Below are 24,141 nucleotides of genomic sequence, written 5' to 3'. Positions count from 1 at the left end.
CAAACATAAGAAGCGTTGACTTGTCCGCATCATCATGTGATATCTCATAATTGTGAGTCGGTATGGTTTTGTCCACTTCCACATCATGTGCATGTCCCCTTTCATTTATTTCATTTCTATATCACCTTTTTTTTTCATCTAATATCTATATCACGGAATTATTGAACCAAATACATAAAGTGCACATCATACATTTATTTACTATATCGGATATTAAATATTGTTATTAGCTTATATAAATTAACAATACAATACTACAAAAAGGACACTAGTCTCTTCAACACTTCAACTACCGACCACGGTACTAGCATTATACTAGTATTTATCTACGAACCAGCACGTGCTTCCTATTAATCACAAGTTTTGGTTGATACGTACATGGATTTCAGCTTATGTTTCTGGATTTTTATATCTATATTATGTTTCAACAAGTGTGAGAACTACGCATTCAAAAAGAAAGAAAAGAAACGACTAGTGGGTGATTATACTTCTTAATCTGCTTCCAATCTGTAAAACAAATCATGAAAAGAAATGAACTTAGGGTGTAAGTAAGAAGAAGAAAAAAGCACTGCACATGCATTGCTTTTAGCGAAATACGTTATTTTAAAGGTAGTCACTAAAATGGACAGCGGTTCTGCAACAACCATGTGCTGTGTTTATTTTATTTATTTATATATATAGAAAGCTATATGAATAACGATCGGAAACTCGTTGACGATACTTTAAAACAAGGTTAGGGAAAGTTGTTTAGTTGGTAAAAAGGATGAAGCATTGCTTGCGGAATTAGCATTTACAAGTTTAAATTTGCGACTGTGACTTGACATCGGTAATTAGGTGAAAGCAGAGATGACTTAACAAAACAATTTTTTAATTAGTTTCGGAACAAATATTTAAAAAACAACTGAGAAGGGGTAAAAGGGTAATAAAATGAAAAATGTGCTTAGTTTAGCGCGGCAGTTTGTAAAGTGGGGGAAGGGGCTAATAATAAGAGAAGAGGGAGAGGAGTTGCCAGATTGCAGAAAAAACGATCACAGCTGTGCGAATCAGATTAATCAATCCAGAGAGGGAGAGGAACAGAGTCGTAGAATATCTGCCTGGATCTTCTTCTTCTTCTTCTTCTTCTCCGAGCTGACAATATTCAGAACATCGTCTCGGATTCCGTTGTGTGTGTAGGAGGAGGAGACATTTGCTTTAATTTTCGACTCCTCCTTGTCCTTGGGGGTGGGGAGATATATGCATGCTCGCTGCTTATTATTTATTGGAATTTTATGGCTAAAGTTTGGTTTTGGAATTTTATTTTCTTTCGTGTTTGTTGTAGGCAGGTTTGTGTGTGTGTAAGTAATTTGTGGAATTTAAGAGAGAAAAAAACACAAACAAAAGATTCGGGGTACTCCTTCACTGCACATGGAGTTAGCGTTGAGGCAGGTCCAACATTCTACAGAAGCGGCTGTGTCATCTTCTTAAGGCCTCTTCTTCCTTAGGTAAAATTGATTCCATTCATAATCATCTCATTTTGTTGTTTCTTTGTTTTGTTTTTTTTTGATTGACCAGCGATTTTGTTGTTTCTTTGTATTCAATAAAATAGATAACTTTGGGGGACCATTTATATACAAAACTTATCCTGGAATAATTATAATATGAATCTGGTGTTTGTCTCTGTCTCTAGACTAAGGTTGTACAAGAATCTCCGTTTTCTGATCTTGCTCTGTAACATAATACTTTATCATTATTAGTTTGGTAGAGGAAAAAGACACACATGGTTGTTTCGGCTTGGAATTTGACCAGATGATTGATTCGACTCAATTTGGCAATTATTAACTCAATAATTTGAGTCACATAATACTTGCCTCCATTTTCTTTTATATATAATGTTTTCATTTTCATTTTCTACTCTGGAGGTATGATGACTACGGAAGCTGATCAGATGCAAGGAGGCGGCTGTGAAGAAAAGATTTCAGTTTCTGTTCGTCTCCGACCTTTAAATGACAAGGAAATGTTGAGGAATGATTCTCCCGACTGGGAGTGCATCAACTCTACTACCATCATGTACAGGAGCCATCTTTCTATCTCTGACCGTTCCATGTATCCTTCTGCTTACTCTTTTGGTATTACATTCTTATTATTTCCCTCCATTTCTTCTTCAATTCAAACCTCTTCCTTCTTTCTCTCTTATTGTTATTATTATTCTCTGCCTGCCTCTAGACAGAGTGTTCGGCCCTGAGTGTTGTACCAGGCAAGTCTATGACCAAGGTGCCAAGGAAGTGGCTTTCTCTGTCGTCAGTGGCGTTAATGGTGTGGCATCTCTTTCCAATCTGCATTTCACTCTCCCTCCCTTTTCTTCTTTCTCTTTCTTTATATATTTCACTTGGTTTTCAGCTAGCGTCTTCGCATACGGGCAAACAAGCAGTGGCAAGACATACACCATGAGTGGAATCACTCACTGCACCTTGGTTGATATATATGACTACATTGACAAGGTAAATTTTAAGAAAACTGCATCCTCATATCTTACCAGCCCATTCTATATTTGTTCCCGTGGTAGTTAATTTATCTGCTTACTGTAAGTAGCACAAGGAAAGAGAATTCATTCTAAAGTTCTCTGCCATGGAGATCTATAATGAGTCTGTACGAGATCTCTTAAGTACAGATAGTACTCCGCTAAGACTTCTAGATGATCCTGAGGTATATATATTCTTCTCATTCTATAATTACTTTTTGTTTTTGTTTTTTTGTAATCTCTCATAAGAAGTTCGTTTTCCTTCTGACAGAAAGGGACAGTTGTTGAGAAACTCACAGAGGAAACTCTGCGAGACTGGAATCATTTCAAGGAGCTCCTATCTGTTTGCGAAGGTAAAGATAGTCAAAATCTAGTATCTAAATTTTCTAATTTGTTATATATATATATATATTTTTTTTTTTTCCAATCATTCTCATGGTCATCTAATCATTTGCAGCTCAGCGGCAAATTGGAGAGACAGCTCTAAATGAAGTTAGCTCCCGGTCTCATCAGATTTTGAGATTGGTTAGGCATCTTGTTGATTTATACTTTATGGTTTAACGCTGCATTCTTTGCGAGCTTCTTTCCGGACATATATCTTAGTTCTACTACTTTCTTACAGACAGTTGAAAGCACGGCTCGTGAATTTTTCACTAACGATAAATTTAGTACACTAACAGCAACAGTGGTAAATCTTCTTGAAACTCTCCATCACATTGTCTGCTTAAAAAAAAGTTGTTGAAAAGATCTATATAGAGAGTAACTACTTGTCCTGCAGAACTTTATTGATCTTGCTGGAAGTGAACGTGCATCTCAATCATTATCAGCCGGCACAAGGTTGAAAGAAGGTTGTCATATAAACCGAAGTTTGTTAACGCTGGGAACTGTGATCCGTAAGCTAAGGTTAGCTTGTGAGCACTTAGCTTCCATAACGTTTTCCGTTTTGTGAGATTGGCATTGCTCTTTGAGCAGTCCTTCTGTATCGTTCCTGTTTAACCCTTTAGCTAAATATATATGATGTGAACGATTCTCTTTTTCTTTTTGCATCACTAACATATAATATGGCTAACTTCAATGCAGTAAAGGAAAAACTGGGCACATTCCATTCAGAGATTCAAAACTGACACGCATACTTCAGTCTTCCTTGGGAGGAAATGCCAGAACTGCCATAATTTGTACCATGAGTCCTGCAAGAATCCATGTTGAGCAATCTAGAAACACACTGCTGTTTGCGAGCTGCGCAAAGGAGGTGACAACAAATGCGCAAGTCAATGTCGTCATGTCTGACAAAGCTTTAGTGAAACACTTGCAGAGGGAGTTGGCTAAACTGGAAAGTGAGCTGAGAAGCCCTGGTCAGCCTTCGGTTGCCTCTGACGCAACTGCATTACTGACGGAGAAGGATCTCGAGGTTGAAAAGGTAACGAGACAAGCTCCAATCACCCCCTATTACGGTATTAGGAAACAAGTTCACCGTTATAGTAATAGTTTTCTGAAGATTTGAGTTGTGAACTGTCCCATTTATTGTAGCTCAAGAAAGAGGTATTCCAACTAGCACAAGAGCTAGAGCAAGCTCGTTGCGAGATTGAGGATCTTCGACGAATGGTTGAAGAAGGAAAACAAGGACCAAAAGAGACACAATCAACAGAATCAGCAGAGGTAGTAAAATATGTATGTTAAATCTTTGCAGAAACGAGGCATCCCACTTTACTTCCCAACTTATTAAATTTTGTTTCTGTCAGGTGCTGGTGGAGGAACATCAATACCCCAAGCTGCGGGTGCGCAGTACATGGGACTCTGAGAATACAACACCGTTAAGCCCTATGTCAGCTCGCCGTTCCAGTTTGTCTCCACGATCATCTGAATACAGTTATGACGAGGAGAACGTCTTCCAGCTTTCAGATTTCAGGATAGATTCTGGGTCAAGTAGTCCATTTCAGCAGCATGTCTATGTAACTCCTTTCCCTGAGGTTCAACACGGGGCAGAAACTAAAGACCAATCCGAGGTTCACACAGAAGAAACCGAAGCTCGACCTGATGTTCCTCGGGAGCGGAGGAACGCCTCATCAACAGTAGTTATTTTTCCTTCTCCAGACGAAGGTTATGCTGAGGAGGAAGGGGTTGATGAAATGGCTGAAGAGTCTGATGGAGATTCTGAGGATGACTGTAGGGAAGTTCGATGCATAGAAACAGAGATGTCAGATGTCACTAGACATCCAGAGGAAAATATTCCGCAGAGCAGTCCAGACAGATTTGAGATTGTAAATGCAGAAGAACCAGTATGTGTGACAAAGCCAAAGAACCTACAACTATCCATTGAAGCTGAAGAAGAAGAAGAAGAACCAGTATGTGTGACGGAGCCAAAGAACATACAACCACCAGTTGAAGCTGAAAAGGAAGAAGAAGAAAAAGAAGAATCTGAAGAAAGAGTGAAGGAAGTTAGTAGCGCCTCTACTCAACCAAAACAAGAAAGCAAACTGATCAAAGCCCCTCCTCCATGCTGTGATTTCAAATCATCTCCTGATGAGTTTGGTACAAACATGCCTAACCTTAGGACTAGTAGCAACCCGACGCCTCCAGTATTTATCACTCCCTCTCCTGAAAAGCCATTCTCTTGGCTTACGGAGAGAGAATCGCAACCGTTCAGAGGCATGAAGCTGACGAGAAGTCGAAGCTGCAGAGCGAGCGTGTTGTCAAGCCCTTCCCCCTTTTGGTTCGAGAAAGATGCTGACACGCCGCCAAGTTGGTACGACAAAGGATTTGTCAAAGCAGCTGAGAGGAGGAACCTGGAAATGTGCCACGTCAAGAACGAGAGGTTGCTGCAAGATGAGTTTAGCGGGAGGAGCACGCCAGCAACATGGATTGAGAGAAGCTTGAGCGACACTCAAACTGCGCATGCCGCTTCGCATGGTGGTGACAGTAACGAAATGTCATCACCGAATGAATCACTGTCCCGCCCCTCTGATGTTTCTGTGTTTGAGCTTCAGACAAGTGGTAGCCCTTCTACAAGCCAGGAAAAAACAGAAGAGACTGCTACTCAGAAAGACAAGCGAATCATCCATCGCTCGGTTAGTTTTTTTTCTTTCTTCTGCTTATTTACTTTTTTCTTGCTTAAAAATAATCACTTGAGTCGACGTGTTAACAGATGGAGGAAATAGAACAGAAGTTCTTGGCGTTGAATTCGACAAAGAGTTTCAAAGACGCTGCATTGGACCCAATACAAGACTACTTAGACACGCCTTTGAATTGGCCGGAAGAGTTCAAGAGGTTACAGCGGGAGATAATAGAGTTATGGCACACGTGTAACGTATCCATGGCCCACAGAAGCTACTTCTTCCTATTATTCAGAGGGGATCAGAGAGATTGCTTGTACTTGGAGGTCGAACTCCGTAGACTCAAGTACATCGCCCATAATAGCAAAGCCAGCGACGATCTGAGCCTAGTGTCCAGGTTAAAATCCCATTCCACATTTGTATTTATCTCTCAATTTTTTTTTTGGTTTAGTACTAAATATGTAACAAACAAACAAACAAGCAGCACGAGGGCGTTGACTAGAGAGAGGTTTAAGCTGAGCAAGCTGATGCAGAGGAAACTATCCAAGGAAGAGAGAGAGAACCTGTTCTTGAGATGGGGCGTTGGGCTGAACACAAGGCACAGGCGGGTCCAGCTGGCGCACAGACTCTGGTCTGATTATAAAGACATGGGGCATGTACGAGAGAGTGCCTCCCTCGTTGGTAAGCTCCATGGATTCGTCGACATGAACTTGACTTCCTCTGACATGTTTGCCATCAACTTTGCTTTCAAACCACCTCGTCCCAAGAAATCTAGTCTTTGGAAACGCAGCGTTTTGTCCCTCTCCTTTTTGTAACTTGTAGTAGTTGTAAGTAAAGCACACTATAAAGAAATGTTCGCAAATGAAATCACAATCTTCTTTAATATTTGATCCTGTTTTCTCTCTCCCTTTAGTGAATTTGAAGGTAATGTCTATATCAGTCTTCAAGTCAATCTAGTATCTCCTACATCTCACTATGACAATCACACAGTGGTTTTATGGCGTTAGGACTATTATCAGACATGCAATTTATGTTTTCCCTTGATGATTTTTCAGAGCCAAAGTTGCAATTGATCTGCATTGAGTTTCTTGTGTTAAATTTTCGTTTGAAGCATTAACAATGATGAGTAACAATGAGCAAAGCTTTTCTTTCGAGAATTGCCGCTGATAATGAAACTAGTTTTATTTCCATGATTGATGTGGAATACGCTCGGTTACCTTCTAGATGCAATAGATATGGTTAGGTTGAACACAAGATTAAACATTGTTTCCAAGATGTCAGTAAATACCTTGTGGTTACTATCAAAGCTAGCTATTGAGATGGACTCTATTGCTAGCATGTGGTTGCAGCCACTTCGGCCATCATTTTCCCTAATTCTCATCTACCCAATTATAACTCAACACAAGTTTCAAAGCCTTGAGGTACTTCCTTCTGACATTAGTTTTGTTGCAAAAAATGAATCAAACTCGGTTGATCCAAATAACATTGCTAAGGTGGACTATCTCATTCTGCTTCTACAATTTTTTGCACCAAAGAAACTATTGAGACTCTGATTCTAGAGTCTGCCCAAATTTTACCAATCACCGATAATTCTATTGCTCATGCAACCACTACGGTCTTAGGAGATAATAGTAGACAAGATGCGATTTTGGTTCTGATAAGTTTGCTTCATTAATCTCTCTAGAAAAAATGATTTTCAGTAGATTTGGCCAAAGAAACCGATTCAATGGAGTTTATGACACATTTTGGAAAAAGAATTCTTAGAAAACGACTAGTTAAACCTTCAGCAAAAGCTATGGAAAAGCAAACATAATTTTTGGGCCGTGGAAAGAGAGGTCGAGGAAATCGTGGTAGATGTGGCTAGCGGTTCTCTTTTCCTACCATCGAAACCAATAATTAAAGTGCTAAAAACGTAGTTATATATCCTAATCATATATAGAGTGTTAATCCGGACCAGTTCCTAATGAATATGTAGGCATATATTTTCTTCAGGTATCATCATTCTCAAATATATCAGCGGCGCTTAAGTCAAAACACTAACACTAGAGGTTTCATCGATCAGGGTTAGTATAGGTGAATGATTTTCAATCATGTAATCCTTGATCATGGTTATATTGAAAATTCTTTCTTTCTCTATATATTATATACATAATAATCTGATGAACAAAATGGATATTAATTACTTCCTTTTACACCAGAGCATGATTAGTAAATCCCGTTTATTTGTCAATGCGCTGGTTCACAACTTCAGATACATATAATAACATTACGTCTGATAAAGAGTAAGGTATGAATGTTTATCACCACGAAGAGCGTAATGTGGGGCCATTGTTGATTTATAGTATTTGTATGTTTATTATTTGCTACTCTCACACGTCTCGCTCAACTCAAACAGTCAAACCCGTCGCTTTGTTTTCCTTCTACGTAAAGAGCATAACAGTTTACCCAATAAGACTTAGCCACGTGTGTTCCACTTCACCTTTTCTTTTTCTTTCCCAGCATTCTTCGCATTGTTCTTCCACCAGCTGCGCTGAAAATGACCAAATTCCCCCTAGTAGAAGTTGACTCCTATAAAAATTAATTACACAAACCATGGAAGCCATGCGCAGCGGAAGGGCTCCACAGTGTCCATTGTCAAATTCTATATAGCGAGCGAGTCTTTAGACCATTTACTACGCTTGTAGTATGATTATATATCCCTCAATATTTATTTAAAATTTATTGTTTTACCCTTTTTCTCTTTATTATACAGCCATCCAAGACTTTCAAACACATGTATTTCTTGTGCTTATAAGTAAGGCTCAAAGATTGGATATCCGGACTTTTAAATGTATTTGTGATTTGCTTTGTATATTACGGATATTTAAACTTTCGATTTAATTTGCTTCGGAAAAATACGGATATCCAATAAATGAATAGATATCTACGAATATTTATGAATGTTTATATATATGATATATCTCATCCATTTTGATTAATACAAATAATATTAAAAATTAGATACAAATTTATTTTGTAAAATATTTTTAAATGATATATAAAACAAAAATTAAAATAAGTAATGAATCTACATATTTTGTAAATTTTTAAACTTCATGAACAATTATAATAACACAAAACGTAGGAAAAAATTATAGTTGTCAAAATTTTATTCTCTTCTTTTTATGTAATATTTTTATATAAGTAATAATGTGAATAGAATTTGTCAAATCATATGTTAGAATAATAATTATATAATTTTATACATTTAAAACTTTAAATATAATCAAGATATACATGTATTATATATTGTAGGATCGGAGCGGATATCCGCTTCCCAAAATTTTAATATTTGTGATTTTTTTCGATTTTAGCAAATATTTATTTTTAGTATCTGCTTTACTTCGGAGATTCACGAATATCCAAAATTTTCGAACCGAATCGAAACGAATAACGAATCAAATCAAATTTAATGGATAAAATGTACAGCTCTACTTATAAGAGATTCATATCACAAAACCCTAATTTTTAGTTCTACAATAATCATCTTATGTATACACTACAATCCTTCTTTGGGTGGCCAACATACAAAAAAAAACTCACGCATATATATTCAGTAAGTTATTTACTCGATCGGATTTTCAGTTCACTTAATCACTGACTACCTTTCTAGGTAAAATACACTATAAATATATGTGTATATATATAATATGTAGGCGTGAGATGGAACGTATAAGTGAGAAACATGTAGTTGTTTTGACGAACACAGAAATTAGAGTGCTGACACGAGAATTAACGACAAACAGACAATAAAGGTGTTACATCAGCTACACAAACGTCATGCATGTTGTATCTGAAAATGTAACAATATGACATCGATCTTCAGTAATTCCAGTAGTTCTTTTCCATATTTGGGGAATAGTATATATAATAGGAATAATAGAAAATTGATTTAAAAATAGAGAATACAGGATTGAAGAAGAAGACATCATTTGGAGCATGAAGTAACACCAAGCAAAATGATGATATTTTCAGCTTCTCTCTCCCGTTTCTCTCAAAACGGAGCCACCCACCTTTTAAAAATAAAAATAATTCCTTTTCCATTATCCCCGTTCTAAGTTCGAACATAATCATTACCTTGGTTTCATATATTAATTATTAGATTCATACATTTCTGTACCTATATATGTATATCCACAACGTAGATACAATTTTCGTATATAAATACATATATGTGCATATGTATACGCGCACGCATAGAAGCAGTGATGGTTAGTGAGGCCAACGCGAAATGAGCATATGATTACACTCTGAAGTCTAAACCACACACGTCGACGTTCAAGTGGACGGTCCATATATCTCTCTTTTCTATACCTAATTAGCATCTTCTCGCTCTCTGATTTTATTGATAGAGTCGGTTGGGGTTTCTTCTATATGGTCGATCTTACTCGATCAAGAAGAAACCAGCAAAATATAAACACTTGAAAAGATGATGGGGCCGGTGGATCAAGAGTCGTCTATACCGCCTGGTTTTAGGTTTCATCCGACAGATGAAGAGCTTGTTGGATATTACCTCAAGAAGAAAGTCGCATCCCAAAGTATTGATCTGGATGTTATCAGAGAAATTGATCTCTACAAGATCGAACCATGGGATTTACAAGGTATATATATCTCTCTCTCTCTTATATGCTTCTGAATCGCAATATATACATATACTTATACTCGTATATATAAATATATATTTGATGTTTGATGATCAATCGTTTATATTGAATATATTTTTAAACATTTGGTCCCGTCTTTATATATGCATCCATATAAGATTAGTGTAAATCTTTAGACATGTCCATGGAGAAATTAGGGTTTTCATAACTTATGAATAAACGGGCGACAATTACACATCCAAGCAACTCATCATTCTTGCGCTATCGATGTCGATCCACATATAAGTTAATGCTAGAATTCGTAGATTTAAAGAGTTATAAGATCTATGATACTGGATACACGTGTAGAGAGATGCAGGATAGGGTACGAGGAGCAAAAAGAGTGGTACTTTTTCAGCCACAAAGACAAGAAGTATCCGACTGGGACGAGGACTAACCGAGCCACCATGGCTGGTTTCTGGAAAGCCACAGGCCGGGACAAGGCCGTTTACCTCAACTCCAAACTAATTGGTATGAGAAAGACTCTCGTCTTTTACCGTGGTCGAGCTCCAAACGGCCAAAAATCCGACTGGATCATCCATGAATACTACAGCCTAGAATCCCACCAGAACGCTCCTCCGCAGGTACATTTATACATTATGACGTATTCTTCAGTACTTTTTCTCTTAACTTATAGAAGTTCACCTTTTCAGAGATCATATTAATACTAGGCTCCCACTATGACAAAACAATTGTTTTTAATACATATGTAGGCTATAGCTAGTGTTTTGCGTGTCTCTTTCTTGGTCTGAAAAGTACGTAAAAGAAACAAAAAAAAGTCAGTTATTGATGTGAATCAAAATGGTGAAGCAGGAAGAAGGATGGGTGGTGTGTAGAGCATTTAAGAAACGAACGACGACCGTACCAACAAAAAAAAGACAACTTTGGGATCCAAACTGTTTCCTATACGACGACGCTACCCTCTTGGAACCTCTCGACAAGAACGTCCTCATCAAGCGCGCCAAACATAACACTGATGGTCTAGCGGTCACACCGTTTAAGCAAGAACTACCCTTTGAGGCCAACCAAATCATCGATGATGGACTCTTTGGCTCTATGTACCTCAAATCCATGGGTGATGATGAATTATCTCAGCTTCCTCAGCTAGAGAGCCCCTCTCTTGCCTCAGACAAGTTGCCGGAAACAATTAGCCGCGTGGGGGAAGATGAGGTTGGCGCCGAGAAGAGGATGACGGATTGGAGAGCGCTTGATAAGTTCGTGGCGTCTCAATTCTTGATGAGTGGCGAAGAATAAAAGGCTTTTTGGGGGTGATAGTATACCGTTCTATGCATGCATGCAGCATTCATAAGAAACGTCGCAAGTTACGTGGAATTATTTATGATCTTAATAAAATCCAACAAAGGGATTGATTTTGGATGGATAAGCAGAAGATGAGAGTGTAATAAGATATATATAACGCTCTACACTTGCTGAGTTTTTCCCAATGTTAATGTATAAGCAGGAAAAATACGTTTGAACCCCAAACACAAATTACGGTGTGTTATTATTTGTTTTTGCATTTATTTTTTAAATAAAAAGTAAATAAATAATTAGTAAAGTGGGCTAAAAGTGGGCCCATATATTATGGGCTTTGTCTAGCATGCGCGGTCAAGCATGGTTTAGTTAACTCATGCTTTGTCTCACCCCTCCATTAAATATCCGACGTGCTGTCGTTACCTTGATCTGCATGAAAACATACTGTCGTCTAAATAGCGAGAAAACTAAAAGGGACTTTGAAACGTTAAGGTGTTAGCTTGTAAAGAAACGAAACGTCATGAAGTTTCTTTGTCTAGAGTTGAAAAATAGCTAATCTCTGTTTCATTCTCTCCTCGGGCGAACCGGACCTGGCACTAAGCTGAAAGTCTGAAACAAACAAACAATTGGATTCCAGAGTTCGTTCACAATCATCGCATGGGGGCGTCAGATTCAACGCTATTAGGCGCTCAGGTAATAAAATAAGATAATTCGAGATTTGATTATTGAGGAGAATCTCGGTTAGACAATTGGAATGAATGAATGAATGAATGAATGACAGGAGAATAGAGGAGGTGGAGATGTGATAACGACCATCTCTCAACGATCCGAGAAAGTGGATCCCATTCTCGATAATCTTAAATCACTCACAGTTGTGAGTTACTACTACTTTAGTCTTTTGCTCTTTTTTCTGCGTAATCGAAAACAATGTTGATTAATATTTTTGGTTTGTAAATTTGGCAGAGTAGGCCAATATTGAAGTCAGCTGCTCCGAGGGAAAGTAGCTTAACAGATATATTGGTGAGGAAAGCTTTATCGAGCTCCTCTTCCAGTGAGTTTCTGATCTTTATACTTAATTTATATCTTGTTTTCGTCCTAGCATTTTTGAATTGTGAGAAGTATAGTGTTTTTTTAATTCCTAATCTCATTTCTTGCTCACTGTTTGCGTTTGCCAGAAGATACGGTGGATCCTCAAATACTTGTTGAACTTTTCTCCATTTACCGTGAATGGCAAGACAGCAAAGCTCAAGATATTACCAACAGACAGGTCCGTTCTGTCCCAAGCTCTAGACTTAATGGTACACTCCCTTAAATAGAAATGTACACTATGACTATGAGGATTGGATTTGCAGGTGTGTGTGTGTGTGTGTGTGAATATTGTTGCATTTTCGTTTAACTGAACTGCATCTGAAAAATCTATGTGCCTTTTTTTCTTCTCACAGTTTTGGTTTGTAAATGAATTATATAACCATATGTTTGGCTTCATGTATCTAGGAAGATATAGAAAACAAGATTGAAGTGGCAGATGCTTTGGCCTCTAAACTTCTACAGAGGTTTAACCACTCCGTTTCTGCTATGAGGACTACTTCCCACCATTTATCTCAAGGTACCTTCCCTATATATATCATTCATCCCTTGTTAAACATACATGACTTTAACTAGATATATATTCTTCTTCTTCAGTTCATGGCCTGCAGGTGGAGCTTGGGGAGCTTAAAGGAAGGTTGACTGAGGTGATCAACAACTGCGATTCATTGTGTAAAAGAATAAATTCTGAGGGACCTGAATCTCTTAGGTCAACAGTCACTCCCTTTGTTCTTGCACCACCTCCTGATTCGGTCAGTAGTAGTACTACTCTCTCTTCTAAACAAGAGCCATAAGAGTCAATAATCTTGTGTCACCATTGATAAGATTGGCTGAATACTTCTCACTAGTCTTTGATTTTGCATAAATGCAAGATGATGGCTCTACTGCTCTTCACGCTTTCAGTACTTGTTTTGTTAGTTTGTTTTCCGTTTTGTATAATCGCTCGTGAACAATAGGAAGCCAGTTGTTATGACGTAGGAAAATTCATATGTTATATTCTCTTTGATACAAAATCCACAGTGTATGATGATTTGCAGTTTATTGAGTTGTACAGCTTCAAACAAGAAAAGGGAAAAAAAAAAAACTTGAAAACAGAACATTAGATTCAAATAACAACAATCAGATAAAGGCAACTCGAGTTTTAAGGTTGCTGCTGAGCGTCAATGTAGCCAGCATCAACGAGCACTTTCTCCCTCTTAGCCGTCTCCAGATCTTCGTCCACCATCATCTTCACCAGCTGCACGAACCCCACTTTGGGCTTCCACTTCAACCCCTCCTTCGCCTTGCTCGCATCTCCTTTCAGATTATCAACCTCCGTCGGCCTGAAGTACCTCTTATCGATCTCCACGTGGTCTTTCCAGTTGAGCCCGAGGTACCCGAAGGACACCTCCAGAAACTCCTCCACGGTGTGCGACTCCTCAGTCGCCACCACGTAGTCATCTGGTTTCTCCTGCTGCAGCATCAGCCACATGGCTTCCACGTAGTCCCCCGCGAACCCCCAGTCCCTCGACGCCTGTATGTTCCCCAAGAAGAGCTTGGTCTGAAGTCCGACCTTGATCCTCCCCAAGGCCCTGGTTATTTTCCTTGTCACGAAGTTCTCCCCTCGGCGGGGCGACTCGTGGTTGAACAGGATCCCGTTGCAGGCGTACAGGTTGTATGCTTCTCGGTAGTTTACGGTGTACCAGTGAGCTGCACACTTGGAGGCAGCATAGGGAGATCTTGGGTGAAACGGCGTCGTTTCAGACTGCGGAGGAGGAGTTGACCCGAACATCTCGGAGGATCCGGCCTGGTAGTACTTGATAGTGCGGCCAGTGTCAGCCATGTGAGACCTGACAGCTTCCAGGAGGCGGAGAGCACCGGTAGCGACGACGTCAGCGGTGTAGTCAGGGATCTCGAAGGAGACAGCAACGTGGGATTGAGCAGCAAGGTTGTAGACCTCGTGGGGCTTGATGACGTCGAGCCAACGGCGGAGGGAGGAGGCATCAGAGAGATCAGCGTAGTGGAGCTTCATGCGAGCTTTGTTGGCATTGTGGGGATCCACGTAGATGTGGTTGATCCGCTGAGTGTTGTAATTTGAGGATCGTCGGATGAGGCCGTGGACCTCGTAGCCTTTTTGGAGAAGGAACTCGGTTAGGTATGATCCATCCTGACCGGTGATCCCGGTGACAAATGCAACCTTCGTCGTTGGCGCAATGTGAGAATCACTGCCATTTGGAGCTTCGGACCTGGAGACATTGTCTTGGGAGGCCATTGAATTGATCAAATGAGAGGTGAGGTGAGGTGAGGTGAGGTGTGTTTGAATTTTTAAGCTCCTAGTAACACCACCTTATATAGAGAAAGAGGTGGGGTTAATTTGGTAAATTGGAAAGTGAAGCTGTAGTAACGCTACGTAAAGTCGTAGCTGTTTGGCAATCGCCGGCAAGCGTTGACAGAATGTGATTTGATTAAATGATAGTGGGCTTGAAAACCTACGAGCTCTTAGATTGAGAGAATAAAACACATACTAATGGATTTTAGTAATTGCCTGGCCCTGAAGTCATTTAATAGAGGTAATATACAATTTCGAAATTCGGAGAGAATGAATAGATTATAGAACGTAACACTAAGATATTCAATTTGGGAAGTTTTGAAGTTTCCTCTCTCCTCTTTTCCTCCATCTTCTCTCTACGAAAACTAGATCTAGGGTTTGACGGCCGGCGACTCCGGTGACTCCCCCAGCATCGGAGTCGAGTTTTTACTTGCTTTGTTTTTTGTTCTTTTCTCTCTTTGTTAGTCTAGATGGTCTTAAATCCGAACATAAGCTTCATGTCTTCGGATTGAAGTGAAGAGGTTCAGATCTGGAAGCTATGGACATAGATCTCAACAGATCTATTGCCTGTGGTGGTTGGCTAACGGTTACCGACTGTATGGAGAAGATTCGTGTTGAGTAAGGCTCGGGAACCTTGTCGTAGAGTGGAGTCGCGTTGAAGGCGCGTGATGAGTCCTTTCAAAGTCCAATTGCAAGTTTAAGTTGGAGTTGGAGGAGATTAGTGGAGTACAGGCGCATAGGAGGAGAAGGCGCAGTCTACAACAGCAACGGTTCTCTATTAGCTAACAGTCCGATCTGTTTCTTCAATGTTTGGGTTTGAGTCGTGTCTTTTAGCTTTTGTGTTGTTCTTTCCTGTTTTTTTAACTTGGCTCCGCGTAGTATTGTTTACTACGCTAGCTTTTGGCTTCGGAAGACTTGTTGTCTTGCTGGTTTGATGTATCCTCTGTTTAAAATTGAATATAATCCATCAGATGACAAAAAAAAAAACGTAACACTAAAAGAACGTAACTAATTATTTGCCCAAAAAACATTAAAAGGAACTAGATTTTGACCCGCCCTTTTTAAGAGCGGGTATATTTTTTGTTGGAAAAATTATTTTACGTAATAAATTATGATTTTTGATAAATTATATATTTTAGTGTTTTATGAAATTTATCTTAAATTTACTTATGTGATCTATTTTTGTTATTTTAAATATGACTAAATTTTTGAATACTCTAAATAATTCTAACCCGTAATATGATTTAACTTATATAACCCGAAGTTAAATTTATTTTACACTGATGTTTTTAATTTAAATAAAATATTTTATATCTTCAACACTCTCTGTATTGAAAAATTGATTTTTTGCGTTTCAAAACATTTTCTATAATTTTATTAAATTTAGTTTATGCAGTTTAGTTTTTATTTTAAACAAAACTATTTTTAAGGAGTTGAGATAATTCAGACCAGTATTATGATTTTCAACTTGATTTTATTTTGAAGTTTCATTTAATAAATGATTTCAAATAATTAATAATGTGAAATATTTTTTGGAAAGATATGGTGCAAACATTTAAGAAACAAAATTTTCAAAAAGGCTGAACTGAATTATATTAAATTTTTTTAAATGTAATTGTAAAATAATAACTTTTGATTGGTTGCAAATAATGTTGGGTAAAAAATACATGCAATTTTTGCAATTACTTAGATATTTCAGGATAAATTCATAAATAGTCATCTACTTTAATAGTATAGATTTCTGATACGATGTTACACAGTATTATAAAATTTAATTTGTTGCTTTATATATTATGGCTTTTGAATATAACTAATATTTATCAAATTATTTATTAAAAATCAGTGAGATACTGAAATTGTTACGTAAATATAGTTAGAGTTATTTAATAGGTTTTATCTTATTAGTTTTGAATATATGAAGATATAGTTTCTAATTTCTTTATTTTTCTAAAATAATTTTTTCAGTGTGACTAATATTTCTTTGAAATTCAAAGATATCTCAATCAAAATATAAAAAAACTGTATATTCTAAATCCATAATTTAAGGGGTATATTCTTTTAAAATTTATAAATGTTTCCGATGTTTTCTTAAATCTAAACAATTTTGCTATATTTCAGTTAAGTATATTGCTTGTTAATTTGAATTAATCCAAATTAGTATATTTTGAAAACTTTTTATAAGTAATATAACTAAATGCATGTATATGTAATATTGATACTAACATTTCATAAGCATTTGTAGATCTATACAATATTGTGGTCACCAACATTTATAAGTTAATAATTTAATATTATAAATATATAACACCTACATGTATTACGAATAAAGGGTAAACTTTTTCTGGATTTTATGTAAAACTATACAACTAAAATTGTCACGAAAGCATTGTATTCATGGTCAATCTCATTTTCATAAACAATTTGGTATGACATAGTTTACTCACGTTTGATGTTATATGGACATTAAATTCATGTTAATGTAGTGGAGTAGATTTAGAAAATATTTGCTTGTTTAGTTTAAATAATAAATTAATTCTGATGTCACATACTTGTTTTATTTAATATTCTGAAATAGAAAAATACTACACAAAAGTAGGGATAGTTATCTGTGATTTATTAAAAGAAAACAAAATATTTAATAAAAAACATAATGTAAAAATAAGTTAGTGGCACAGAATGGTAAATACTACTGAAACCGAAGGTCATCTTAAAAAAAGGTCTTCTGTTTTAATAGTTACGATGGTAAATTTGTAACTGTAATGGGGAGACTAATAAAAATTTAAGATAATAGTATAAGAAATTTAAATAATTTAGTCTTGACTCTTGACTATAAAGTCGGTCAATAAAAATTAAGAGAGAGTTGCTTATTTTAGGGTTTTCTTCCTTGACAACACAAATCGTATCGCCGACGTCTCTTCACCACTTTTCTACTTTTGAGAGTCGTCTGGAGAGAGAGAGAAAGTGTGTTGTGTTGTGACTATAGGAAAATTGGATTGCTCGTTTCGTTATTGAATCTTGAGTTGATTTAGAAAGAAATGGGTAGTAATGTGAAGAAAGCAAGGGTTTCATGGCCATCAGATAGTATGCTTTGTCAGGTATAGCCACCCTTCTTATTCAAAAAACCAAAAAAAAAGAAGAAGAAAAGAGTTTGATGTTTTTATTGACTATTTCTCTCCCTTGTTTTTATCTTATGTGAAAAATGAATTCATTTGACTTAAACTACTCACTGAAGTTAGAAGCAGCCGTTACATCTCACAGTTTATTAACAATTGTAGTACTGGTAGACACAAAAGAAGAAAGAACTGATTTGACTGAACTTAAAATTTATTTTAAACTGGAACAAAGAGAACTTAAAAGAACTGATTTGACTTAATAAAGAAACCTAACTTTAATTATGAACAACAAATTAACATAACTACATAACTATTCTTTTCTTTTTTTTGACTGAGGAGTCTGGAGTATTGATGTGAAATGAGACTCAAAATCATTTGAAGATCTATTATTTGTTGTGGTTCAGAGATGAGATTAACTAAACAAATAATTTTACTTATGAAGAACAGGTAAAGATGTTTCAAAAAGAAGATTACCCCGCGAAAGTTGGAGCACAAACATGTAGCAAATCAAAAGCATCGAAGGATCTCCACCATGGAACTGTTTATTCAACGAGACCTCCTAACATTCCACTCATTACATGGAAACCTCCACCAAAAGTACTTATATTCTTTCCTCAATCGCAAACTATACCACATTCTTATGCTGTGAAAACAAATAAAAGAAAATGTTTGATCAACCTCTTGAAATTAACATTCTTTTACCAAACAAAACAGTTTATTCTCAGTGACCATTGGCTTGTTGCAAGTGGTGAAGAGAGCACAGAAACGGGTTCTGAAAATTTGAGGATTGCAAAAGTCTTGGAAGCTTTCTATCCACACCACTCTCTCATCCCTCCTACTCGGTAGGTAGCCTCCTATTTTAAATTTATATTATTGCAAATGTCACTTTTATTATCATCACTTTATATATCTCATTCTGCGTCTCTACCCCGTTTTCGTGTAGTCCTTCCATCTCACCGGCGGCTGTACAAGTTGATGACACCATTACTCCTACCATCCGTCTCACTCCCATTGAGGAGGACGAAGACGAGCAACCTGAGTCTCCTGCTATTCAATCCTCCCAGAGTTCCAAAACTCCTCCATCTCAATTTGGACATGGACCTGACATGACCCTTGCTGCTCTGTTGAATACCAAGGAACAGGGAAGTCCGGTCGATGCTGATTTACTTGTCAAGTTCCTCACTGACCCCATTATCATCAACAACCTCTTGAATGCTGCTGCTGCTAAACCACTACTTGAAACTGGGAATAACAACAACACTACCAAACCACCTCCTCAACATGTCACTACTTCCTCAGCCAACTCACCTCCTGGAAACGGTGTTACCCCTGTTTTGGCGGCTCACCTGGTTTTGAACACTTATCCTTTGTCTTGTGCGCGCAAGCCATTGCCAAGAGTTGAAGAATCCTTGGAACCGAGCTCAGTTGTAGTCTCAGAACCCCAAAATCAATCATCCCCCACTTCAGGCACTTGGAATATGAGTAGGGTCCTGGAATCAGCTGGAACTGTAACAGATACTCAAAGTGCTTACCAGATGAACATAACCCGTGATGACTATTTCAAAAACCTTATCAGGGAACACGGGGGAGTTGTTGCTCCGGCGACTAACAAGTACAAAAGACGAGTTGCTAATAATAATAATAACAATAACAATGACGAGAAGAAAGCACTAGCAAAGGGAAAGGGTCAGAGACCATGCATGTTTTTTGGAAAAGGAAAAGGGTGTAAGCTTGGGGAGAGTTGCTTATACCTTCACGACCCCTCCAAAAGGTTGTCGACTTATGATGTTGCTGGTGCTGCTGCTGCACCCAGAGCTAAGAGACTCAAGTTCAGAACTTGACCAAGTAGTAGGTACTGGTAAATAGCTTCATGCAATAGCCAAGATTAACAAGTGATCCCATGTTTGGTTACCTTTTTCTTTCGTTTCCACACATTAATAACGTTGACCAAAATTCAACCCTACTATTCTCTTCAGTATATTGTCAAATTGATATTTTCCCCAGCAAAAAAAAAAAAAAAAGATACTGAAGAGAAAATGATGGAAACGGATTTATTTTATTTCGAAAAATATAGAAAAATCACCGTTACAAAAGTAGAGATAGTAGTAGAAAAGAGAAAGAAGCATAGGGCAACCAAAAGACTCTGCAGTCACATCACAACGAAAACCAAATGCAACAAACGGCCCACAATACACAAAAGAGGAAACACACAAAATTACATAAATGTGAACTTACTTATTTATTCACTTCATTGCAATGGACTTGTACTTTTGAACAGTGCCTGTTATAGCTTGCTCTACAGGTAGCCTTTCCATGCTTGATGCTCCATAGAATCCATGTACACAACCTTTTGTTCTCTTCAACACATACTCTGCCTCCTCTGGTCCCGATATCGGACCTACCATACACACACACACACACACACACACACACACAAAAGAGTTTACTACCCCACCACCACCAAAGCAGTAACTATTGGATTCTTGAAAGAACTGTGTTACTAGTATACCTCCGTGGCAGAGCACTATGATGTCCGGGTTGAATCTACGAGCAGCATCTGCAATAGCTTGCACACGAACTACGCTTTCTTCCATCGACACTGCGGTCTTTGCCCCGATGTTTCCAGATGTAGTTAGACCCATGTGTGCTACTATTATATCAGCTCCTGCTTTCGCCATTTCTTCTCCTTCTTTTGGGTTGAACGCATATGGAGTTGTCAACATCCCCATTTTATGCGCCTCTGCGATCATCTCAACTTCCAGCCTGCCAACCATCCCACAAGTTTTTGCCATTTAATTGGAGAGTATTTAAACAAATCTATAACATACAAAACTGATCCATCAAAGGGTCTTTTTGGTAGCTAAGCTTACCCATATCCCATTCCGGTCTCCTCAAGATTTTGTCTAAAATTACCATCAAAGAGACCGACGGTTGGAAAGTTCTGGACCCCAACGAACCCAATGGACTCCAACTGCTTCAGAAAATAGTCCATACGTCGAAATGGATCAGTAGCGCATACCCCAGCAAGAACAGGCACCGCCTTCACTACCTGGATAAAGAGAAAGAGAGAGAAGAGAATCCATGAATGAGTAAATGGAAAGAAAGAGATGGGAAGGAGAGTAAGAAGAAACACTAACGGGCAAAACTTCATTAGCCATTTCAAGGACGACTGCATTGGCGTCAGCAAATGGAAGTAAGCCAGCTAAAGATCCTCTTCCAGCCATCCGGAAACGTCCAGAGTTGTATATCACTATCAGATCAATCCCACCAGCTTCCTCAAACTTTGCTGATATTCCCGTCCCAGCGCCTCCCCCTATTATTGGCACTCCCTTCTCTATTTGTTCTCTTAGCCTTCCCAAAATGCTCTGAGTTCGTTCCAGGGTTTCTGGTTTTGCATTGGGGAAGTTTTTGGGACTGTATGGAAGCCTTTCAGGCTTAGGCACATCAGGCTCTCCAGTGGAAGCCGTTTCAGAGCGGGGTGCGTTGGTTTTCGGACAGATATCGAGAAATGAAGCAACCAATGCCGCTGCAAACTCAGGGTCATTGATGTGGTGTGGATATTTATTAACCTGTCAAAGAACACAACCTTTTCAATACCTAAAGTAGAAAAGCTTATCCCTATTTTGTTTTTAATTGAATAATGAAAGATACCTGTCTGTCTTCATTTGCTTGAATAAGACTTTGCAGTTCATTTATGAGAGTGCCACTGGCTTCTGGATCCCAGAAAGGCATCCCTGGAGCATCCAGTGCTGACACACCTTTCTCTGGAAGGCAAACCCTCACTTTTGATGTTGTTGATTTGTTCACTTTATCTGCAATAAACCTTGCAAACTTTTTGTTCTCTTCTACTGTTGTTCGCATGAGAGACACCTGCCAAAGACAAAAGAAACAAACAATCATACTCAGTATCACTAAGTTCAAAGAAGCACTTAACTCACCTGCTCATTGTGAACATGAATCTTTCTAGTTTGGAAATGAGAAGGTACAGTATCTTTCCCACCAAAGTTCACCATGTCTAAGGCCCCTACACTTAAGACCAAAGGTATCCCTTTCTCAACGATAACATCGAAACGGGAACTATCGCACGCCATCACCCCTCCGACTACATGGTCCGCAACCTCGGTCGTTGTAACATCCATAACTCCCTGTATAAACCCTTGCTCAACCAAAGATTCCATCGCTCTGCCACCGACGCCCGTTGCATGAAACACAAGCGTCTCATAACCTTGCCTCGTTAATATCTGCTGAACAGCGTTGACACATGGAGTCGTCACCCCGAACATAGTTATACCCACAGTACATTTCCCATCTTCTTCACCAGGAGCCGCGGGGGAGCTTGCAAGCCTCCCGAGAACCATACCCGCAAAAGAAGCGCCAGCGTTTGAAAACACAACCTTGCTAACACTGTTGAGACCACAGACGTCAACCACGGAAGGAACTAAAACCAGATCGGAGGTTCCAACGTAAGGCTCGGTCTGACCGCTGGCCACGGTGGAGACGATGAACTTTGGGACCCCGATGGGGAGAGATCTAAAAGCGGAAGAGATGAGGGACGTTCCTCCGCTCCCGCCGAGGCCAATAGCCCCAGCGAGAGAGTTATCCTCAAAGGCACGCTTAAGAAAAGTCTCGAGGCATTTACTCATGATAGCAACTGCCTCGCCTCTATCCTCGGGAAGTTTGGCTGATCCATCAGAGTATGATAGAAGCTGATCTCTATTAACGAATTCAAAGTCTGCAACTTCATCTACCTCCTTGTGATCAGGACTGGCCGAAACGTCCACAATCACAACCTCAACCTAATTAACGAAACAATCAATCATCTATTGATTAACCTCCTAATCACAACCAAAGTAGTTTGTACATTCACACTCGAGTGTGTGTGTGTGTGTGTGGTAAGTGTACCTTGTTGGAAGATGAGTTGGTGGAGAAGGCGCCGATGTTTGATCGAACTGATCCGGCAAGGAATCGTAGCTCATCGAGCTTGGTGTCGACGGTTCCGACACAGAAGACTCGGTATGTTTCGCCTGGCATCGTGCGTACAGGAAACTTGGTGGTGATTGATTGCTCTCTCGATCCTGTTGACTCAAAGTGAGATCGTTATCATATACATTTCATAATTGCTGTTGAATCGTGGCGATGTCTCTTCACTACAACACATCACTCGCTCATATTATTCTTCTTTTTTTTTTGTGCACAGTGCCTGCTTTGATTTTCTTTTGTCGGTTGGTGGCATCATCCTCATCTGTTTTTTTTTTCTATAACAGATTTGCCGCTATATATTTTCTTATTGCAACATTTTAGTCTACACAGTTTTGTTATTACATAACTCTCCCCTTTTTGTTCATGTATTGCAGGATAATAACTATTTTTATTTATTTCAAAATCACCCTGTAGACTATTGTTTATGACAGTGAAGCCCTCGATTTTCTATTTTATAAACATAATTGGCCTGAAGTTTGTTTCTAAAAGGATTTGCATATTAGCTTTATTTGCTCATATATTTTTCCAATGGTTTTGAGTTTTGATTATGACAAACATCCCAAATGCTTTTTTTACATCATATATATATTCTCATCTGATAGGTGCATGCTAGGATGGTGGAGTGAGAGAGAGACCACGTATGTTTTGCTAGTGCAGCCAGCATGTTGGGACGCATGGTATGCAAACTTGTTAAACAATGCGTGGATAATAGCTTTCACTCACCGCTCTGATACGTTTGGTTTCCTTTTCCCCAGCTTTACAATCCTTGTGGTGGTTACTACTACTCTGGCCAGTGGCGGAGATAGATGGGAAAGGGGTGGGGTAGTTGTCCACCATGGTTTTTCAAAATTTCAATGTATTTTTTCAATTTTTATACAAATGCCCCAGTTGATATATTGATAAATTATATGTAATGCCCTAGGTCAAAGTAATTTCTAGATCCGCCACTGACTCTGGTCGAGATCAAATCCATGAATCTCCTAGTCATTGATCTCAAAGGAGCCTTCGTTTTCAATCACCTCCTTCACTTCCTCTTTGCTTGGATCATAAAACAGTTGTTTTTCCGGGGTCAATCAATATAAAAATTTTACCCACAAACATTTTTTCTATACCAAAAAAAAACACGTATATAACCAAATAGGTTCTTCAAATGGGATTGTTATTGGATACT

The 24,141-nt window shown here is 38.5% G+C and overlaps 6 protein-coding genes across 9 annotated transcripts; 4 read left to right on the top strand and 2 right to left on the bottom strand.

Moving 5' to 3' along the window:
* Positions 1 to 967: 967 nt before the first annotated feature.
* Positions 968 to 6,432, top strand: LOC108805811 (kinesin-like protein KIN-7H). Of its 2 annotated transcripts, none has more exons than XM_018577763.2 (15): positions 968 to 1,221; positions 1,323 to 1,481; positions 1,899 to 2,105; positions 2,203 to 2,292; positions 2,377 to 2,477; positions 2,569 to 2,682; positions 2,769 to 2,850; positions 2,955 to 3,022; positions 3,120 to 3,185; positions 3,276 to 3,400; positions 3,578 to 3,914; positions 4,025 to 4,153; positions 4,237 to 5,562; positions 5,640 to 5,944; positions 6,032 to 6,432. In XM_018577763.2, exons 3-15 carry the CDS (start codon positions 1,901 to 1,903, stop codon positions 6,360 to 6,362), a joined length of 3,279 nt encoding a protein of 1,092 aa, XP_018433265.1. In that variant the 5' UTR covers positions 968 to 1,221; positions 1,323 to 1,481; positions 1,899 to 1,900; the 3' UTR covers positions 6,363 to 6,432. The 2 variants fall into 2 exon arrangements, with proteins under 2 accessions (XP_018433265.1, XP_018433264.1); XM_018577762.2 differs by having other exon boundaries at positions 1,319 to 1,481.
* Positions 6,433 to 9,760: 3,328 nt separating this feature from the next.
* On the top strand, positions 9,761 to 11,720 carry LOC108834996 (NAC domain-containing protein 105). Of its 2 annotated transcripts, none has more exons than XM_018608314.2 (3): positions 9,761 to 10,187; positions 10,539 to 10,813; positions 11,043 to 11,720. In XM_018608314.2, the coding sequence occupies exons 1-3, from the start codon at positions 10,016 to 10,018 to the stop codon at positions 11,481 to 11,483; spliced, it is 888 nt and encodes a 295-aa protein (XP_018463816.2). In that variant the 5' UTR covers positions 9,761 to 10,015; the 3' UTR covers positions 11,484 to 11,720. The 2 variants fall into 2 exon arrangements, with proteins under 2 accessions (XP_018463816.2, XP_056844474.1); XM_056988494.1 differs by having other exon boundaries at positions 11,040 to 11,720.
* Positions 11,721 to 11,929: 209 nt separating this feature from the next.
* Positions 11,930 to 13,614, top strand: LOC108834997 (uncharacterized). Its single transcript, XM_018608315.2, has 6 exons — positions 11,930 to 12,176; positions 12,265 to 12,357; positions 12,447 to 12,534; positions 12,659 to 12,750; positions 12,978 to 13,089; positions 13,167 to 13,614. Exons 1-6 carry the CDS (start codon positions 12,141 to 12,143, stop codon positions 13,361 to 13,363), a joined length of 618 nt encoding a protein of 205 aa, XP_018463817.2. The 5' UTR covers positions 11,930 to 12,140; the 3' UTR covers positions 13,364 to 13,614.
* Positions 13,615 to 13,705: 91 nt separating this feature from the next.
* LOC108809867 (GDP-mannose 4,6 dehydratase 1-like) lies at positions 13,706 to 15,970 on the bottom strand. Its single transcript, XM_018582002.2, has one exon. The coding sequence runs from the start codon at positions 14,818 to 14,820 to the stop codon at positions 13,711 to 13,713; it is 1,110 nt and encodes a 369-aa protein (XP_018437504.2). The 5' UTR covers positions 14,821 to 15,970; the 3' UTR covers positions 13,706 to 13,710.
* A 1,605-nt stretch (positions 15,971 to 17,575) lies between these two features.
* LOC108812861 (zinc finger CCCH domain-containing protein 68) lies at positions 17,576 to 19,972 on the top strand. 2 transcript variants are annotated; one of them, XM_018585242.2, is made up of 4 exons: positions 17,576 to 17,972; positions 18,438 to 18,587; positions 18,705 to 18,832; positions 18,934 to 19,972. In XM_018585242.2, exons 1-4 carry the CDS (start codon positions 17,913 to 17,915, stop codon positions 19,829 to 19,831), a joined length of 1,236 nt encoding a protein of 411 aa, XP_018440744.2. In that variant the 5' UTR covers positions 17,576 to 17,912; the 3' UTR covers positions 19,832 to 19,972. The 2 variants fall into 2 exon arrangements, with proteins under 2 accessions (XP_018440744.2, XP_056844982.1); XM_056989002.1 differs by having other exon boundaries at positions 18,433 to 18,587.
* A 55-nt stretch (positions 19,973 to 20,027) lies between these two features.
* On the bottom strand, positions 20,028 to 23,212 carry LOC108812859 (toMV susceptible protein tm-1(GCR26)). Its single transcript, XM_018585239.2, has 7 exons — positions 22,893 to 23,212; positions 21,929 to 22,786; positions 21,642 to 21,860; positions 21,128 to 21,559; positions 20,861 to 21,039; positions 20,500 to 20,753; positions 20,028 to 20,388 (listed from the first exon to the last, which is right to left on the bottom strand). Exons 1-7 carry the CDS (start codon positions 23,019 to 23,021, stop codon positions 20,234 to 20,236), a joined length of 2,226 nt encoding a protein of 741 aa, XP_018440741.2. The 5' UTR covers positions 23,022 to 23,212; the 3' UTR covers positions 20,028 to 20,233.
* Between the last annotated feature and the right edge of the window lie 929 nt (positions 23,213 to 24,141).

The sequence above is a fragment of the Raphanus sativus genome, chromosome 6 (genome assembly GCF_000801105.2).
Source record: "Raphanus sativus cultivar WK10039 chromosome 6, ASM80110v3, whole genome shotgun sequence".
NCBI classification, from domain to species: domain Eukaryota; kingdom Viridiplantae; phylum Streptophyta; class Magnoliopsida; order Brassicales; family Brassicaceae; genus Raphanus; species Raphanus sativus.
Note: the sequence above shows the minus strand (reverse complement) of the source record. Positions and strands in the feature narration are given on the sequence as shown.

Excerpts from the sequence above, each read along its gene's own strand:
- LOC108812861 (XM_018585242.2), top strand. The coding sequence starts at position 17,913 with ATGGGTAGTAATGTGAAGAAAGCAAGGGTTTCATGGCCATCAGATAGT. Across the intron at positions 17,973-18,437 it reads CAGATAGTATGCTTTGTCAG|GTAAAGATGTTTCAAAAAGA; the intron begins GTATAGCCACCC and ends TATGAAGAACAG. Across the intron at positions 18,833-18,933 it reads TCTCTCATCCCTCCTACTCG|TCCTTCCATCTCACCGGCGG; the intron begins GTAGGTAGCCTC and ends GTTTTCGTGTAG.
- LOC108809867 (XM_018582002.2), bottom strand. The coding sequence starts at position 14,820 with ATGGCCTCCCAAGACAATGTCTCCAGGTCCGAAGCTCCAAATGGCAGT.
- LOC108812859 (XM_018585239.2), bottom strand. The coding sequence starts at position 23,021 with ATGCCAGGCGAAACATACCGAGTCTTCTGTGTCGGAACCGTCGACACC. Across the intron at positions 21,560-21,641 it reads AAGCAAATGAAGACAGACAG|GTTAATAAATATCCACACCA; the intron begins GTATCTTTCATT and ends GTTCTTTGACAG. Across the intron at positions 20,754-20,860 it reads GAGACCGGAATGGGATATGG|GCTGGAAGTTGAGATGATCG; the intron begins GTAAGCTTAGCT and ends GATGGTTGGCAG.
- LOC108834996 (XM_056988494.1), top strand. The coding sequence starts at position 10,016 with ATGATGGGGCCGGTGGATCAAGAGTCGTCTATACCGCCTGGTTTTAGG. Across the intron at positions 10,188-10,538 it reads CGAACCATGGGATTTACAAG|AGAGATGCAGGATAGGGTAC; the intron begins GTATATATATCT and ends ATACACGTGTAG. Across the intron at positions 10,814-11,039 it reads ACCAGAACGCTCCTCCGCAG|CAGGAAGAAGGATGGGTGGT; the intron begins GTACATTTATAC and ends AAAATGGTGAAG.
- LOC108834997 (XM_018608315.2), top strand. The coding sequence starts at position 12,141 with ATGGGGGCGTCAGATTCAACGCTATTAGGCGCTCAG. Across the intron at positions 12,177-12,264 it reads CAACGCTATTAGGCGCTCAG|GAGAATAGAGGAGGTGGAGA; the intron begins GTAATAAAATAA and ends AATGAATGACAG. Across the intron at positions 12,751-12,977 it reads AAGATATTACCAACAGACAG|GAAGATATAGAAAACAAGAT; the intron begins GTCCGTTCTGTC and ends TCATGTATCTAG.
- LOC108805811 (XM_018577763.2), top strand. The coding sequence starts at position 1,901 with ATGATGACTACGGAAGCTGATCAGATGCAAGGAGGCGGCTGTGAAGAA. Across the intron at positions 3,186-3,275 it reads GTACACTAACAGCAACAGTG|AACTTTATTGATCTTGCTGG; the intron begins GTAAATCTTCTT and ends CTTGTCCTGCAG. Across the intron at positions 3,401-3,577 it reads ACTGTGATCCGTAAGCTAAG|TAAAGGAAAAACTGGGCACA; the intron begins GTTAGCTTGTGA and ends ACTTCAATGCAG.